The sequence below is a fragment of the Podarcis vaucheri genome, assembly GCF_965113315.1.
Source record: "Podarcis vaucheri genome assembly, chromosome: 7".
NCBI lineage: Eukaryota > Metazoa > Chordata > Lepidosauria > Squamata > Lacertidae > Podarcis > Podarcis vaucheri.
In genome coordinates, this window is record NC_138765.1 from 88,165,041 (window position 1) to 88,179,737 (window position 14,697).

The 14,697-nt window shown below is 48.5% G+C and overlaps 1 protein-coding gene across 1 annotated transcript in view; it reads right to left on the minus strand.

Moving 5' to 3' along the window:
• The window catches only part of CUX2 (cut like homeobox 2), a 243,822-nt gene that overhangs the window by 96,175 nt on the left and 132,950 nt on the right, over window positions 1-14,697 (minus strand). Inside the window, exons 2-3 of the mRNA XM_082229785.1 lie at window positions 14,117-14,227; window positions 10,952-10,999 (exon numbers count right to left, since the gene is read on the minus strand). Of these exons, the coding sequence (XP_082085911.1) occupies window positions 10,952-10,999; window positions 14,117-14,227 (159 nt within the window). The remainder of the gene's footprint in view (window positions 1-10,951; window positions 11,000-14,116; window positions 14,228-14,697) is intronic.

Here is a 14,697-nt window from a genome sequence, read left to right on the forward strand (position 1 = left end):
CGTCTTGCGAGTCTTGTGATTTTTTTTGCTCCCCCCCTTTTTCTAAGCCGCTTAAGCAGCTAATAGCCTTTTAGCCGCTAAGCCGCTAAGCCTTTAATAGCCGCTAAACCGCTAATAGCGCTAATCCGCTAATAGGGTTGCTTCACAAGACGAAAAAACCGCTAGACGAAGAGACTCGCGGAATGGATTAATTTCGTCTTGCGAGGCACCACTGTACAGCATTAAATATTATAAACTTCCCTAAACAGGGCTGCCTTCAGATGCCTTTTAAAGATAAGATAGCTGCTTATTTCCTTCACATCTGAAGGGAGGGCGTTCCACAGGGCGGGCACCACTATCGAGAAGGCCCTCTGCCTGGTTCCCTGTAACCTTACTTCTCGCAATGAGGGAACCGCCAGAAGGCCCTCAGAGCTGGACCTCAGTGTCCCGGCTGAACGATGGGGGTGGAGACGCTCCTTCAGGTATACTGGACCGAGGCCATTTAGGGCTTTCAAGGTCAGCACCAACACTTTGAATTGTCCTCAGAAACGTACTGGGAGCCAATGCAGATCTCTCAGGACCAGTGTTATGTGGTCCTGGTGGCCACTCCCAGTCACCAGTCTAGCTGCCGCATTCTGGATTAATTGCAGTTTCCGGGTCACCTTCAAAGGTAGCCCCACATAGAGCGCATTGCAGTAGTCCAAGCGGGAGATAACTAGAGTATGCACCACTCTGGCGAGACAGTCTGCGGGCAGGTAGGGTCTCAGCCGGACACAGAAGTGTAGCTTTTTGACCAATATAATGGCATGCCACAGGAAAAGTCATTCACACTGGGGGATTCACAACTACAAACGTCACCGGACGCTGTTTACACACAGGTGCACTTTTGTCCTTTCCACAATTCCCCCCTGAAAAGAGCAGGAAAGAACGGCATGCTGGTTTAATTCCCCAAAATTTCATTGCTGTAATCCCGTGATTTTCCAGGTTAAGGGGGCTACAATAGCTTTTACATTCAGATATATTGTTGTTGTTGTCGTTGTTGTTTAGTCGTGTCCGACTCTTCGTGTCCCCATGGACCAGAGCACGCCAGGCACTCCTGTCTTCACTGCCTCCCGCAGTTTGGTCAAACTCATGCTGGTAGCTTCGAGAACACTGTCCAACCATCTCGTCCTTTGTCGTCCCCTTCTCCTTGTGCCCTCCATCTTTCCCAACATCAGGGTCTTTTCCAGGGAGTCTTCTCTTCTCATGAGGTGGACAAAGTATGGGAGCCTCAGCTTCAGGATCTGTCCTTCCAGTGAGCACTCAGGGCTGATTTCCTTCAGAATGGATAGGTTTGATCTTCTTCAGATATAATGTAGAAATTAGCAAATGGGGCCATGACAGGAAAATGGAATAAACCGTTGTGTTACTGCAGCTATTGCCCTGCTCCCCACTGCTCCCCGGGTTGATACCCTTTTTCCAAACTCAGGAACTGCAAGCTAAAATGGGAAAGGATGTAAATGTTAAGACAGGGTCTGCCAGGTGAGGGAAAGATAGAGCCCTCCTGCCTTTGTAGAAAAATGGGAGGCCATTTCCCTGTGAGTGTGAAGGAGGGGCAAAGGGATCTGTTTCATGCCTCCTTCTGTCCCCTCCCCCAATTGGTAGCTTTTTTTGGGAGGGGGGGGTTAGTTTTAGCTGCCCAATGGCTTGCTTTACAAAAAGTCTCAATGCACCTTCCTTCCAGGTACTGCGCCATCACAACAAAACCCCAAACCGTGGCAGACGACAAGAGCAAAGCTCTTTGGAGCAGAGAGATTTTAAGGTGGCTCATGTTAGTCCCATAAGTACACAAGATGGCGCTGCAATAACTAGTAAGGAAGACCTTCGCCCAAATGAGTCTCCTCAGACCCTCGGGTCAGGCCTGGGGGCCAAATGGGCTTCCCTGCTTGGCCCTTGGAATTCTCCCTGCCCCTGCTTCACAACTCAAGTGTTTTGACTGTGTACTTGAACTCTGATCCTCTTTTGAAGCCATCCAAGTTGGTGGCCCTTACTGCCTCCAGTGGGAGTGAGTTCCACAGTTTAACCATGTGTGCGTGAAGAAGTCCTTTCTTTTCTCTGCCCTGAATTTTCCAACCTTCCAGTTTCACTGGATCCCCACAATTCTACTGTTAGGAGAGAGGGAGAAAACGTTCTCGTTCCACTTTCTCTGCGTGCCTTGCATAATTTTCTAAACTTCTGTTCCTTCAGCGAGTGTCAGCCTGGCAGCCGGGAGAAGGCAGGACAGAGATCAGCTGAGGTGTGTGAGGCTGGCTGAGGAGACCCCTCAAAATCTCACAAGGCCAGAACAAAACTGAACCCCACTCCAGCTTACATCAAAATAGATCAAACAGTTGATTCTAAAACATGGGAATTCTAGTTCAAGATAAGACTGTGTGTTGTTCAAATTCATCATTATCATCATCATTCTGTTGTTAAAAGAAGAAAGATACATGAACCAGTATTATCCTTTGGATGATGTTATTCCTAATGGGATATATAACAAAGATCTGCTGAAAAAGACCGCTTAACTGAGGAGGAAAACAAAGGGGGGGAGGGGGGCTTTAAATCATTTACTTTGCCAAGATGCTGCTGCTGAATGAAATAAAATTGCTGCGAGCCCTTTATTTCCTCATAATACTTCCTGACAGGCACAATGGAGCTCTGGCAAAGTTCCTGATATTAGAAGCCAAAGGACGGTAATCTCATTACAACTTTCTCAAGGAGTCCTTTGCCTGTCACGCCACACACAGGGACACCCACACAATCCTGGCCGAGTTCAAGGAGGCAGCAGTTGCCAGCTTGTGTATGAAGGTTGTGGAGGCCTGGGCAAAGCCTGGGAACCGAGAATAAACCTCCTGGAGGGATTGAACGGCTTGGCAGAAGCACACGTGAAAAGAAGCTCTCAAGATATCAGTCCACCAGAAGCTGGTTGCGAGCCAGCAGTGTGATGTGGCAGCAAAACCGGCCAATGCAATTCTTAGGCTGCCCTAACAGAAGTAATAAAAGCGTGTTTTCTGCACTCCTCCACCCCACTAAAAATCTTTGGAAACACCAAGCATTGGGGGAAAGTAGAAAGTGAGGTACTTGCAAACACATTTGGCGATCATATTTTAAGAGAGACAGTTGTGGCCGAGTGGACAACCAGCCTGCACTGATGCTCAGCCTGAAAAAGTCCTCTGAGTGAAAACTCCAGCCAGGGCTGAGCATAGGAGATTGATTTTAAGTGCCAGAGTGAGAAAAGGTCAGTCTGGTGGTGTGTAGCTCCCTGAACTCTGAACTGTTTTGTGTCTTCAAGGCAGGTGGGGTGGGGAGAGAATGGAGCTTTGGCCGGCCGAGTGGAGAAACTGAGGCACAGACAAGGTAGAGGCAGAAGAGCAGGGGAAACCTGTGGCAGATTATCATTTGTTTTGAGAAGGCAACCCATGCTGTATTCCTTTAATTAACAAACTGCACAGCGCATATCACACAAACAGGGACAACCTTATATATAAACAGGGCGAGATCTGCTTTTTCTTTCCTTTTTAAAGAGGATATGGGACGCGGGTGGCGCTGTGGGTTAAACCACAGAGCCTAGGACTTGCCGATCAGAAGGTCGGCAGTTCGAATCCCCACGATGGGGTGAGCTCCCGTTGCTCGGTCCCTGCTCCTGCCAACCTAGCAGTTTGAAAGCACGTCAAAGTGCAAGTAGATAAATAGGTACCGCTCCAGCGGGAAGGTAAACGGCGTTTCCGTGCGCTGCTCTGGTTCGCCAGAAGCGGCTTAGTCATGCTGGCCACATGACCCGGAAGCTGTACGCTGGCAAGATGAGTGCTGCAATGAGAGCTGGTTGGACCAGGATGATGATGATGATGATGACGATAATAATAATTTTTATTTATACCCCACCCTCCCCAGCCAAGGCCGGGCTCAGGGTGGATAACAACCAATAATAAAAACAAATTGAATGAATACAACTTAAAAACAAGATTAAAATACAACATTAAAACATTAAAATGCAGCCTCATCACAGGAGGATAAAGGAAAAAAGAAAGAGGGGGAGGGAATCAAACTGATTCTAAGCCAAGGGCCAGGCGGAACAACTCTGTCTTACAGGCCTTGTGGAAAGAAATCGGATCCTGCAGGGCCCTGGTCTCATGAGGCAGAGCGTTCCACCAGGCCGGAGCCAGCGTTGAGAAGGCCCTGGCTCTGGTTGAAGCCAATCTAACTTCCTTAGGGCCCAGGACCACTAGGTGTGTTGCTATTTATGGACCTTAAGGTCCTCCGTGGGGCATACTGGGAGAGGCGGTCCCATAGGTACGAGGGTCCCAGGCTGTGAAGATCAAAAGCAGCACCTTAAATCTGACCCTGTACTCCACCGGGAGCCAGTGCAGCTGGGAAAGCACTGGGTGAATATGCTCCCATGGCAGAGAGCCCGTGAGGAGCCTCGCTGCAGCATTCTGCACCCGCTGGAGTTTCTGGGACAGCTTCAAGGGCAGCCCCGCGTAGAGCGAATTACAGTAGTCAAGCCTGGAGGTGACCGTCGCATGGATCACTGTGGCCAGGTCGCGGCGGGAAAGGTAAGGGGCCAACTGCTTGATGCGGCGAAGGTGGAAAAATGTCACCTTGGCTGTTGCTGTAAGCTGTGCCTCTATGGAAAGTGGGGGGCATTCAAGGAGCTGCCCACTGACAACCCTATGGAGGTGCCCAGTGGGCTTTGTTCACTTTTCTATGGAACACTCAAATGTTAAAGGTAAAGGGACCCCTGACCATTAGGTCCAGTCGTGACCGACTCTGGGGTTGCAGCGCTCATCTTGCTTTATTGGCCGAGGGACCCGGCGTACAGCTTCCGGGTCATGTGGCCAGCATGACTAAGCCGCTTCTGGCAAACCAGAGCAACGCGCAGAAACACTGTTTACCTTCCCGCCGGAGCGGTACCTATTTATCTACTTGCACTTTGACGTGCTTTCGAACTGCTAGGTTGGCAGGAGCAGGGACCGAGCAACGGGAGCTCACCCCGTCATGGGGATTCAAACCGCTGACCTGATCGGCAAGTCCTAGGCTCTGTGGTTTAAAACACAGTGCCACCCGCGTCCCTTCTCAAATGTTACTTTCAAATAAATAAATTCCACTGCTTTCTTTGGTTCTCTCCTATTTTTTCAGTCTGGATCTGGTGATTTGGGGAGTAATAAAACATAACTACAGCACCTCCAGCTCCAACAGCACCCCTCCTATTCACATGGACAGGCAAAGCACTCTTGAGGCTTTTGGGGGCTCCTGTGCTTTTAATTAAAAGGGTCCTGTTTGCCAGTTCTATCCATTTTTTTTGCTTCCCGATAAATACAGGTTGAGGATAAGTGATATATAACCTCTTAATTGCCCCTTGAATAGCCTCTCCTGTCTGAATGTCAGTTTCTGTTAATGCGATGGGGAGAGCCCTGTGAAATAACCTGGATTCTTGAACTCGTAACCTTTGGAAGCCCCATCAGTGACAACTGGGACACTGTAGTCATCTCTTTGCTTTCCTTCCACCACTATTTTGGATGCTCAGGCATGTAGACTATGTTACCTTTATTTTAATGTACTAAAACTTTTAATTTAGATGTTTTCACGCATACAGCCGAAGGGAGGAGGAGGAGGAGAAGGTGGGGGGGGGATAAAGTTTCAAATAATGACTGTAATAAATGAAGGTAATTAATTGTAGTTTGTTCCTTAACTGTCTAGTCAGCTTAATTTTACCTTTTCATCTAATAATGAGAAAATAATTTTTGTGCTCTGAGGGTTAATGATATGTAACTGCAAGAGCTGCTAATTGCATGTTGCAAACTATTCATCAGAATCCCCATCTGTGCTACTTGATTATGTTTGCTAAATTATTGCTTTGAATTATCTTTCATAAAGCAACTTTTGTAATTAGCGGGGTTCTGTGCTCTGCTCTTTTCCCTGTCTGCAAGGAGACTCAAAAAACTTTGGCCATTTCAAGCTGTCGCCACTCCACTACTGTCGCGGGCAGGGCTTTTGTCTTCCCAGTAATGGAAAATTAAAGGCAGGTTTTTATTTATTGAATCAGGTGGGGGGGGGGAGAGAAGCTGGTTCCCTCTCCTCCGCAAGGAGGGTGCCTCTTATTCCTTCCTCCCCACAGGCACCGCTGGGTCATAGCCGTCAACTTTTCCCTTTTCTTGCGAGGAATCCTATTCGGAATAAGGGAATTTCGCTGGGTGTGCCCAGAGTCTGGAGGCTCATCACATCCCAGTTGCTGGGACCTTACCAGCCAGGCCACTGAGCTAAGGATGGCAACATTCTCCAGTCTGCTTCCATGGAAAAGAAGGGCCATGGGGCACTGGAAGAACACAAGAAGAGCCCTACAGCTGGATCAGGCCGGTGGCCCCTGTTCTCACAGCAGCCAGACAGATGCCCCAAAGGGAAAACAGCAAGCAGGATCTGGGCACAAGAGCCCTGTGGTTTCCAGGAGCTGGTGTTCAGAAGCATTGCTGTGAAGATAAAGTAAAGGGACCCCTGACCATTAGGTCCAGTCGTGGCCAGCTCTGGGGTTGCGGCGCTCATCTCACTTTATTGGCCAAGGGAGCCGGCGTACAGCTTCCAGGTCATGTGGCCAGCATGACTAAGCCGCTTCTGGCGAACCAGAGCAGCGCACGGAAACGCCGTTTACCTTCCCGCTGGAGTGGTTCCTACTTCTCTACTTGCACTTTGACGTGTTTTCGAACTGCTAGGTTGGCAGGAGCAGGGACCGAGCAACGGGAGCTCACCCCATCGTGGGGATTCGAACTGCCGACCTTCTGATTGGCAAGTCCTAGGCTCTGTGGTTTAACCCACAGCGCCACCCGCGTCCCTGCTGTGAAGATAGAACACAGCTCTTCTGGCTAGTAGCCACTGATAGCCCTCTCCTCCACAAACCTGTCTAGTCCTCTTTTAAAGCCACCCAGGTTGGTGGCCAACCCTGCATCCTGTGGGAATGACTTCCATAGTTTAATTATGTGCTGCATGAAGAAGGCCATCATTTTATTCGTCCTGAATCTTTCAACATTCAGCTTCACTGGAAGTCCATGAGTTCTAGTATTACGACAGAGGGAGATATACTTTCCTTCATCCATTTACTCTCCATGCCACGCCAGGTCCTCCTCCAAGGGTCTTCTGGCGGTTCCCTCACTGCGAGAAGTGAGGTTACAGGGAACCAGGCAGAGGGCCTTCTCGGTAGTGGCACCCGCCCTGTGGAACACCTTCAGATGTCAAGGAAATGAACAACTATCTGACTTTTAGAAGACATCTGAAGGCAGCCTTGTTTAGGGAGGTTTTTAATGTTTGATGTTTTAACTCAGGCTTTGCATGCAGAAGATCCAACTCCTTGACTCTCAACGGGGTGAGCTCCCATTGCTCGGTCCCTACACCTGCCAACCTAGCAGTTCGAAAGCACGTCAAAGTGCAAGTAGAGAAGTAGGAACCACTCCGGCGGGAAGGTAAATGGGGCGTTTCCGTGTGCTGCTCTGGTTTGCCAGAAGTGGGTTAGTCATGCTGGACACATGACCCGGAAGCTGTACGCTGGCTCACTCGGCCAATAAAGCGAGATGAGCGCCGCAACCCCAGAGTTGGCCACGACTGGAACTAATGTTCAGGGGTCCCTTTACCTTTAAGGAGTCTCAAAGCGGCTAACAATCTCCTTTCCCTTCCTCCCCCACAACAAACACTCTGTGAGGTGAGTGGGGCTGAGAGACTTCAGAGAAGTGTGACTGGCCCAAGGTCACCCAGCAGCTGCATGTGGAGGAGTGGAGATGCGAACCCGGTTCACCAGATTACGAGTCTACCGCTCTTAACCACTACACCACACTGGCTCTCTAGGTGGCTATAAAAGAGGACTGGACAAGTTCATGAAGGATAAAGCTATCAGCAGTTGCTAGCCAGGTCAGTTGTGCTCTGCCACCACAGTCTAGTCTAGGCTAGGCAGCCTAGATGGCATGGTGCATACCCTCCAACATTTATCCAGTGAAAATAGGGATGTCTATTACAGTGGTACCTCTAGTTACAAACTTAATTCATTCCGGAGGTCCGTTCTTAACCTGAAACTGTTCTTAACTAGAGGCGTGCTTTCGCTAATGGGGCCTCTTGCTGCCGCTGCGCTGCTGGCACACGATTTCCATTCTCATCCTGAGGCAAAGTTCTCAACTCGAGGTAACTCTTCCAGGTTAGCGGGGTTTGTAACCTGAAGTGTTTGTAACCTGAGGCGTTTGTAACTCGAGGTACCACTGTATTATTATTATTATTATTATTATTATTATTACACCCCACCCATTTGACTGGGTTTTCCCCAGCCACTCTGGGTGGCTTCCAACATATCTAAAAACATAACAAAACATTAAATATTTTTTAAAAATCCCTATACTGGGCTGCCTTCACATGTCTTCTAAAGGTTGTACAGTGGTACCTCGGGTTACAGACGCTTCAGGTTACAGACTCCGCTAACCCAGAAATAGTACCTCGGGTTAAGAACTTTTGTTTCAGGATGAGAACAGAAATAGCGTGGCAGCGGTGGGAGGCCCCATTAGCTAAAGTGGTACCTCAGGTTGAGAACAGTTTCAGGTTAAGAACGGACCTCCAGAACAAATTAAGTTCTTAACCTGAGGTACCACTGTATAGTTACTTATTTCCTTGGCTTTGGGGTCAGGCAACTCCATATCCTCCAACATTTCTCTGATGGAAATAGGGATGTCCTAAGGAAAAGCGGGACATTCCGGGATCCAGTCAGAAACCAGGACGGCTTCTGTAAACCTGGGACTGTCCCTGGAAAATAGGGTTCTTATATTGCATTCCTACAAACTAGCTGGCTGGTTAAAGAGCTCTGAGGCAGCTGCCTCACCCCAGCCCTGCTCCCTTCTCTGTGCCAGCACCCCACCCCCTCCGTCCCACCCCCCCTCTCTCCCAGAGGATCTAATGACATCTGCTGGGGAAACAGGCAGTATTTAAAACAAGCAGAAATACATTCCTATTGTTATCATTCTCTTTTATGTGTTTACGCCGAGCGTTTCGGAATGAATCAATACCGGATTGCCCTATAAATAAATAAGCATATCAGTAAAAACTGGGTAATAAAGTGAAGTGATGAAAAATATGGAAATCAGCCCACATTTGTGTAAATCCAGTTATTGTTTACTTTAATATTTCTCCTTGTGCCGTTATGTCATTCCAAAGAGACAGATTTAAAAGTAAGGCGAAGCTCGCAAGATGACAGTCTCTAATGTGCTGTTGCTGAGCGCGGCGTCTCTCTGGGGGTTTCGAGCTAAGCGGGGTAGAAGCCGCGCAGACGGAGGAACTCTTTCTCTGCTCCTCTCCACTCCCCACCCCGGCAAGAGAATAATGAAGATTTTAGGAACGCTCCAAAGTGTGATATTTCTCCAACACCTGCCTTCACCACCTCGGAAGCATTTAAATCTCTCAGAGCCATGGCTCCACCGAAAGCTGGAATAGATCTCATTCCCCACAGCAAAAAAAGCCTTGATGGATGGAGTTAAGGAAGGAAGCCATCAAAAACAACAGACCTGCCCAGGGGCCCTCTCAGCAGTTCCACTTCCCTCACAGGTTTTGGGGGGTGGCCTGGGTGAGGGCCTTCTCTGTGGCAGCCCCTTACCATACAGTTTTTTGTGAATGCTGAAGACACAACTTTTGGCCCTGGTCTTCGACACCTCTGGCTGTGTGTTTCAGGACCCACCCTGCTCATGTGAATGTAGTATGTTTTAACTGTTTTTATTTCTGAATTTTAACTGGTCGTAACCTGCCCTGAGACCTGCGGGAGAAGGACAGGCAATAATAATAAAGATTATCAAGGAGTGGTGGAAAAAAACACCCAGTCAGTGAATCCATCATCAAATCCATCTCTTGTGCAGGGAATTTAATGGAGGAAGTAAATTCACATGATCGTGTGGTACAGTGGTACCTCGGGGTAAGAACTTAATTCGTTCTGGAGGTCCGTTTTAAACCTGAAACTGTTCTTTACCTGAAGCACCACTTTAGCTAATGGGGCCTCCCGCTGCCGCTGCCATGTGATTTCTGTTCTCATCCTGAAGCAAAGTTCTTAACCCAAGGTACTATTTCTGGGTTAGCAGAGTCTGTAACCTGAAGCGTCTGTAACCAGAGGTACCACTGTATTGGCTACTACCGCAGCAGCAAAGAGGTAATCTCATCTGAGTGTGAGAGCTCTCTCTGTGAGGGAACCGCCAGAAGGCCCTCGGAGATGGACCTCTGGATGACGGAAGTGGAGACACTCCTTCAGGTATATAGAGCCAAGGTCATTTAGGGCTTTAAATGACTCTCAGGCTGTGCACCTGGTCTTTTATGGGCACAGTTACCCCATTCGGAACCAGGGAATCCCCCCCACCTGCCCGCCCCCTGTCCCCTAGAAACAGTACTTCTATCTTGTCAAGATTCAACCTCAATCCATTGACCACCATCTATCGTCTAATGGCCTCCAGACACCCACAGGACATTCACCACCTTCATTGGTTCCGATTTAAACGAGAGGTAGAGCTGATTTATTGATTGATTGATTGATTGAGTGAGTGAGTGACTGATTGCATTAACACCCCACCTTTTGGTGTACATAGTTGTCTCCCCATCCCCATCTAATCTCCACAGGTGAGGTATGGTTTGGCTGAGAGGCAGTGACTGGCCCAAGGTGACACCCAGTGAACTTCCTGGCCAAATGGGGATTCGAACCCTGCTCTCTCTGAGGTCAAAGTCTGACACTCTAACCACTACAGCCAATAACATCTGGCAGGGCACCATGTTGGCTACCACTTGAGTTGACACCAAAAACCTGGAGCCATCTTTGGACTTTGAACCTGCTGCTGATACTGCTGTGTGTGGTTCGTTTTTCTCTTAGGCCCTGTGTCCTTAGACTTTGTGTCCCCCGAGCGGCTTACAGGCGGCTCGCGGTGGCTAAGAAGTACCTTGGGCACAGACGGCTTCTTACCTCTGCCTGGAAGCTCTTCAAGACAGGAGCCACCATGTCGCGGACCTCCTGGAAGAGAGAAAATGGCGGAAGCCTACAATTAGTCTGGCAACGGAGCTCTCTGTTAATCCAGCCCTCAGAATTCCCTCAGAACTGGTTCCTCATATGAAGCTGGGCTGCCACCTAATTAAAGAAGCCTTGGTTTTGATTAATTGAGCAGGTTTCAAATCGACTAATTAGCTGATTACATTTGCATACTGAGGATAAGAACAATAATACTTAAAGGAGAAACAAAGGCCCATTTTTAGGCTGGTGTGGTGGAGATGGTGATGTTTTTTGGCCACTTTCATCCTTGGCCACTCTTCCAATGATCGCAGACCAGTGGGGAATGAGGGCAAAAATGGGTGGACCCACTCACACGCTGATCCACACTCTCTCATGTACACACCCAGGTACACACAGCCCCTCTCCTCAATTTAGACACAATCGCTCATAAAATGATTGATCTAACATCCGAGGAAGGAGCAATTTGCACCCCCAACAGGGCGATAAGCTAAGTCCATTCCTGTACCAGGTCTACTCTATTGCCTTCACCCCCATTTTGCTACTGGAGCCAATATGGTTGGGACCAGAAAGATTTGCTCTGTGTATTTGGGGGGGGGGCTGGCTGGCTCAAGGAGTCCCCCACCTCTGTTTCTCCCTGGTCCTATTCCAGCACTCTAACCATTATGCTACACTGCCTTTCATGGGACAGGGTTTGTGGATTTCGGCTCTCTACTTAATTGCCTCCCCCACCCCCAATTAATACCTTAGTATAATATAAGGTGCTGCAAACCCTCCACCCCAAGTCTTCTTAATTTAGATACAAGCTAGGAACATAATTGTAGAAGCTGGCATGAGGCGGTGTTGGTAGGGGAGGGGAGCGAAGGCGGGGAAAGCCCCCAACTGTCAAACTGACTAAAACAACATTTATTTTGGGGAGAGGAAAAGAGCAGCAGCGGCAACAAAAACAGCAACAAAGTGGCGTTCCATCTGTTCGGGAGGCGGGTGCCAGGATTTCTGCGACGAGGCCTTGGAACACTTTTTCTTGTTATATAAAATAACTTGACGGGGTTGGGGAGAGCACAGTTCTGAAAGAAGGGACATTTTCTGCCAAGGCGCTGGGCACCCCGTCATTCCGACAGGCGAGGGCACAAGCCAAGACATGATGGCATGCAGTTAGTGCAGAATGCTGCAGCCCAATTGCTGACAGGAGTGAGACCCCATCAGCTTACAATGCCTGAGACCTGCACTGGCTTCCAATTTGCTACCGGGTCAAGTTCAAGCTCAAGCTGCTAAAAAGGTAAGGGTAAAAGGACCCCTGACCATTAGGTCCAGTCGTGGCCGACTCTGGGGTTGCGGCGCTCATCTCGCTTTACTGGCCAAGGGAGACGACTTTTGCCTGCAGACAGCTTCTGGGTCATGTGGCCAGCATGACTAAGCCGCTTCTGGTGAACCAGAGCAGTGCACGGAAATGCCGTTACCTTCCCGCCGGAGTGGTACCTATTTATCTACTTGCACTTTGACGTGCTTTCGAACTGCTAGGTTGGCAGGAGCAGGGACCGAGCAACGGGAGCTCACCCCATCGCGGTGATTCGAACTGCCGACCTTATGATTGGCAAGTCCTAGGCTCTGTGGTTTAACCCACAGCGCCACCCGCGTCAAGCTGCTACTTGGGGCCATTGCCTCACCCCATAAATACCCACTTGACCACTTTGATTTGTGGAACTGAACCTGCCACAGGTGCCACATAGTACCTGTTCTACGTTTGTAAGAAATGGATATTTTAGTCTGGCAGCACCTGGACTTTGGAACTCCCCGCCTATTGACATCAGTCAGGCGCCCTCGCCGTACTATTTTCGACCCCTGCTAAAAACATTCTTGGTTTAGACAGGCCTGTCCAGCTGTGTAGAATGTCAACGTGTGTTTTGATGTGCATTTAGCTTATGGTTCATTCAAGGCCAGATTTAGGTTTGATGAGGCCCTAAGCTACTGAAGGTAATGGGGCCCTTTATATGTCCAGCTGTCCTTTGTCAACAACAAATTGCCACTGTTTTTTGTGTTAATTATATGCTATATGGTAATTTATGCACCTAATATGTATCCAAAGCCTTTTGCCACTGATGCTGTATGTAGGTTTTATTTTATTTGTTTTTTATCTTTTATTTTGGATATGTACATCCAGTTTGCCCCCCCTTCAAATATTTTGGGGGCCCTCAAGAGAGTGGGGCCCTAAGCTATAGCTTGTTTAGCTTGTACGTAAATCGGGCACTGGGTTGATTTAATTATTGCCTGACTGATCATTCTAACCATTTTAACAGATTGTTTTATTGTTGGGTGAACCCCTTTGAGGTACCGTATTTTTTGCTCTATAAGGCTCACTTTTTCCCTCCTAAAAAGTAAGGGGAAATGTGTGTGCGTCTTATGGAGCAAATGCAGGCTGCGCAGCTATCCCAGAAGCCAGAACAGCAAGAGGGATTGCTGCTTTCACTGTGCAGCGATCCCTCTTGCTGTTCTGGCTTCTGAGATTCAGAATATTTTATTTCTCGTTTTCCTCCTCCAAAAACTAAGTGCGTCTTGTGGTCTGGTGTGTCTTATAGAGCGAAAAATACAGTATTTTATGCCGTAAATGACATGCACGGAAACCAAGAGGACTAGCATCTAGCTTTGACCAGGGCGGTGGGGGAGAATTCCTCTGCTGTAACCAAAGAAAGCAGGCCAGCTTTGAGCATCCTTTGCCCCACACACTTGCATCCTCCATCCGAGGCAGCTGCCCACCCCTGCCTGTTGGCAGGGCCGGCTGTGCTGATAGGCCTCAGAGGCCTCCCTCTTCCACAAGTGCCGCTCAGTGCATCTCAGGATCATGACCACGGGCTCCTTAGCTGCAATTGCACCACCAGATTGTGTTGTAATACGCTATAGTTGGGCATTTGAGGCCATAATTTGGGGCCGATTACCCTATCCTTCTCTTGTTGGTCACTCAAGTTTGTAAATAAATATATAAATCTCTCTTTCACACACACACACACACACACACACACACACACACACACGAGAGAGAGAGAGAGAGAGAGCTGTTTGAATGGGAGAGGGGAGGGAAATCCAGCTACCCACTGAGTTAATTCTATAATAGCAAATATACTGTACCTCAGGTACATTTTTCTTAAATTCCCGGCTGAGTTCAATTAAATGTTTATGAGAATGCTCGCTTTCTTCCTGCCGTGCCGCCAGTTCGGAAGCAACAGAATTAAGCTCCTTCTGGAACAAAACAAAACCAAAACAGAACAGAAAGAGAAAGAGAGAGAGAGAGAGAGAGAGAGAGAGAGAGAGAGAGAGAGAGAGAGAGGGGAATGAGTCGTGGCATTTTACCCTTTGAATATAATGCATAGCATTTTCTGAAGTGAGCCGTTTCGCACAACTGGCTCGAAAGGCAAAAAGATGGACGTTGTCAGTTTACGAGGCTTTTGCACTAACTGGCAGTGGAACATGCAACGATGGCACATTTTGAATTTAGGAGACAGAGGCACCCAGTCTCCTTGGGCAAGCGACAGGCAACAGTCATTTGCCCCCCTTCCCCAGGAGCCAGGGGCAATTGCAGCTTCTGTTGCATACATTCACCCATTTATTAATGCCCCCCAAATGAACACCCCACCTTTCATGTCTAAAGAAACCTCAAGTTGGCTCAGAGTAGGAAAAAACAACCCCAGAAACATGAATAAACACCACAA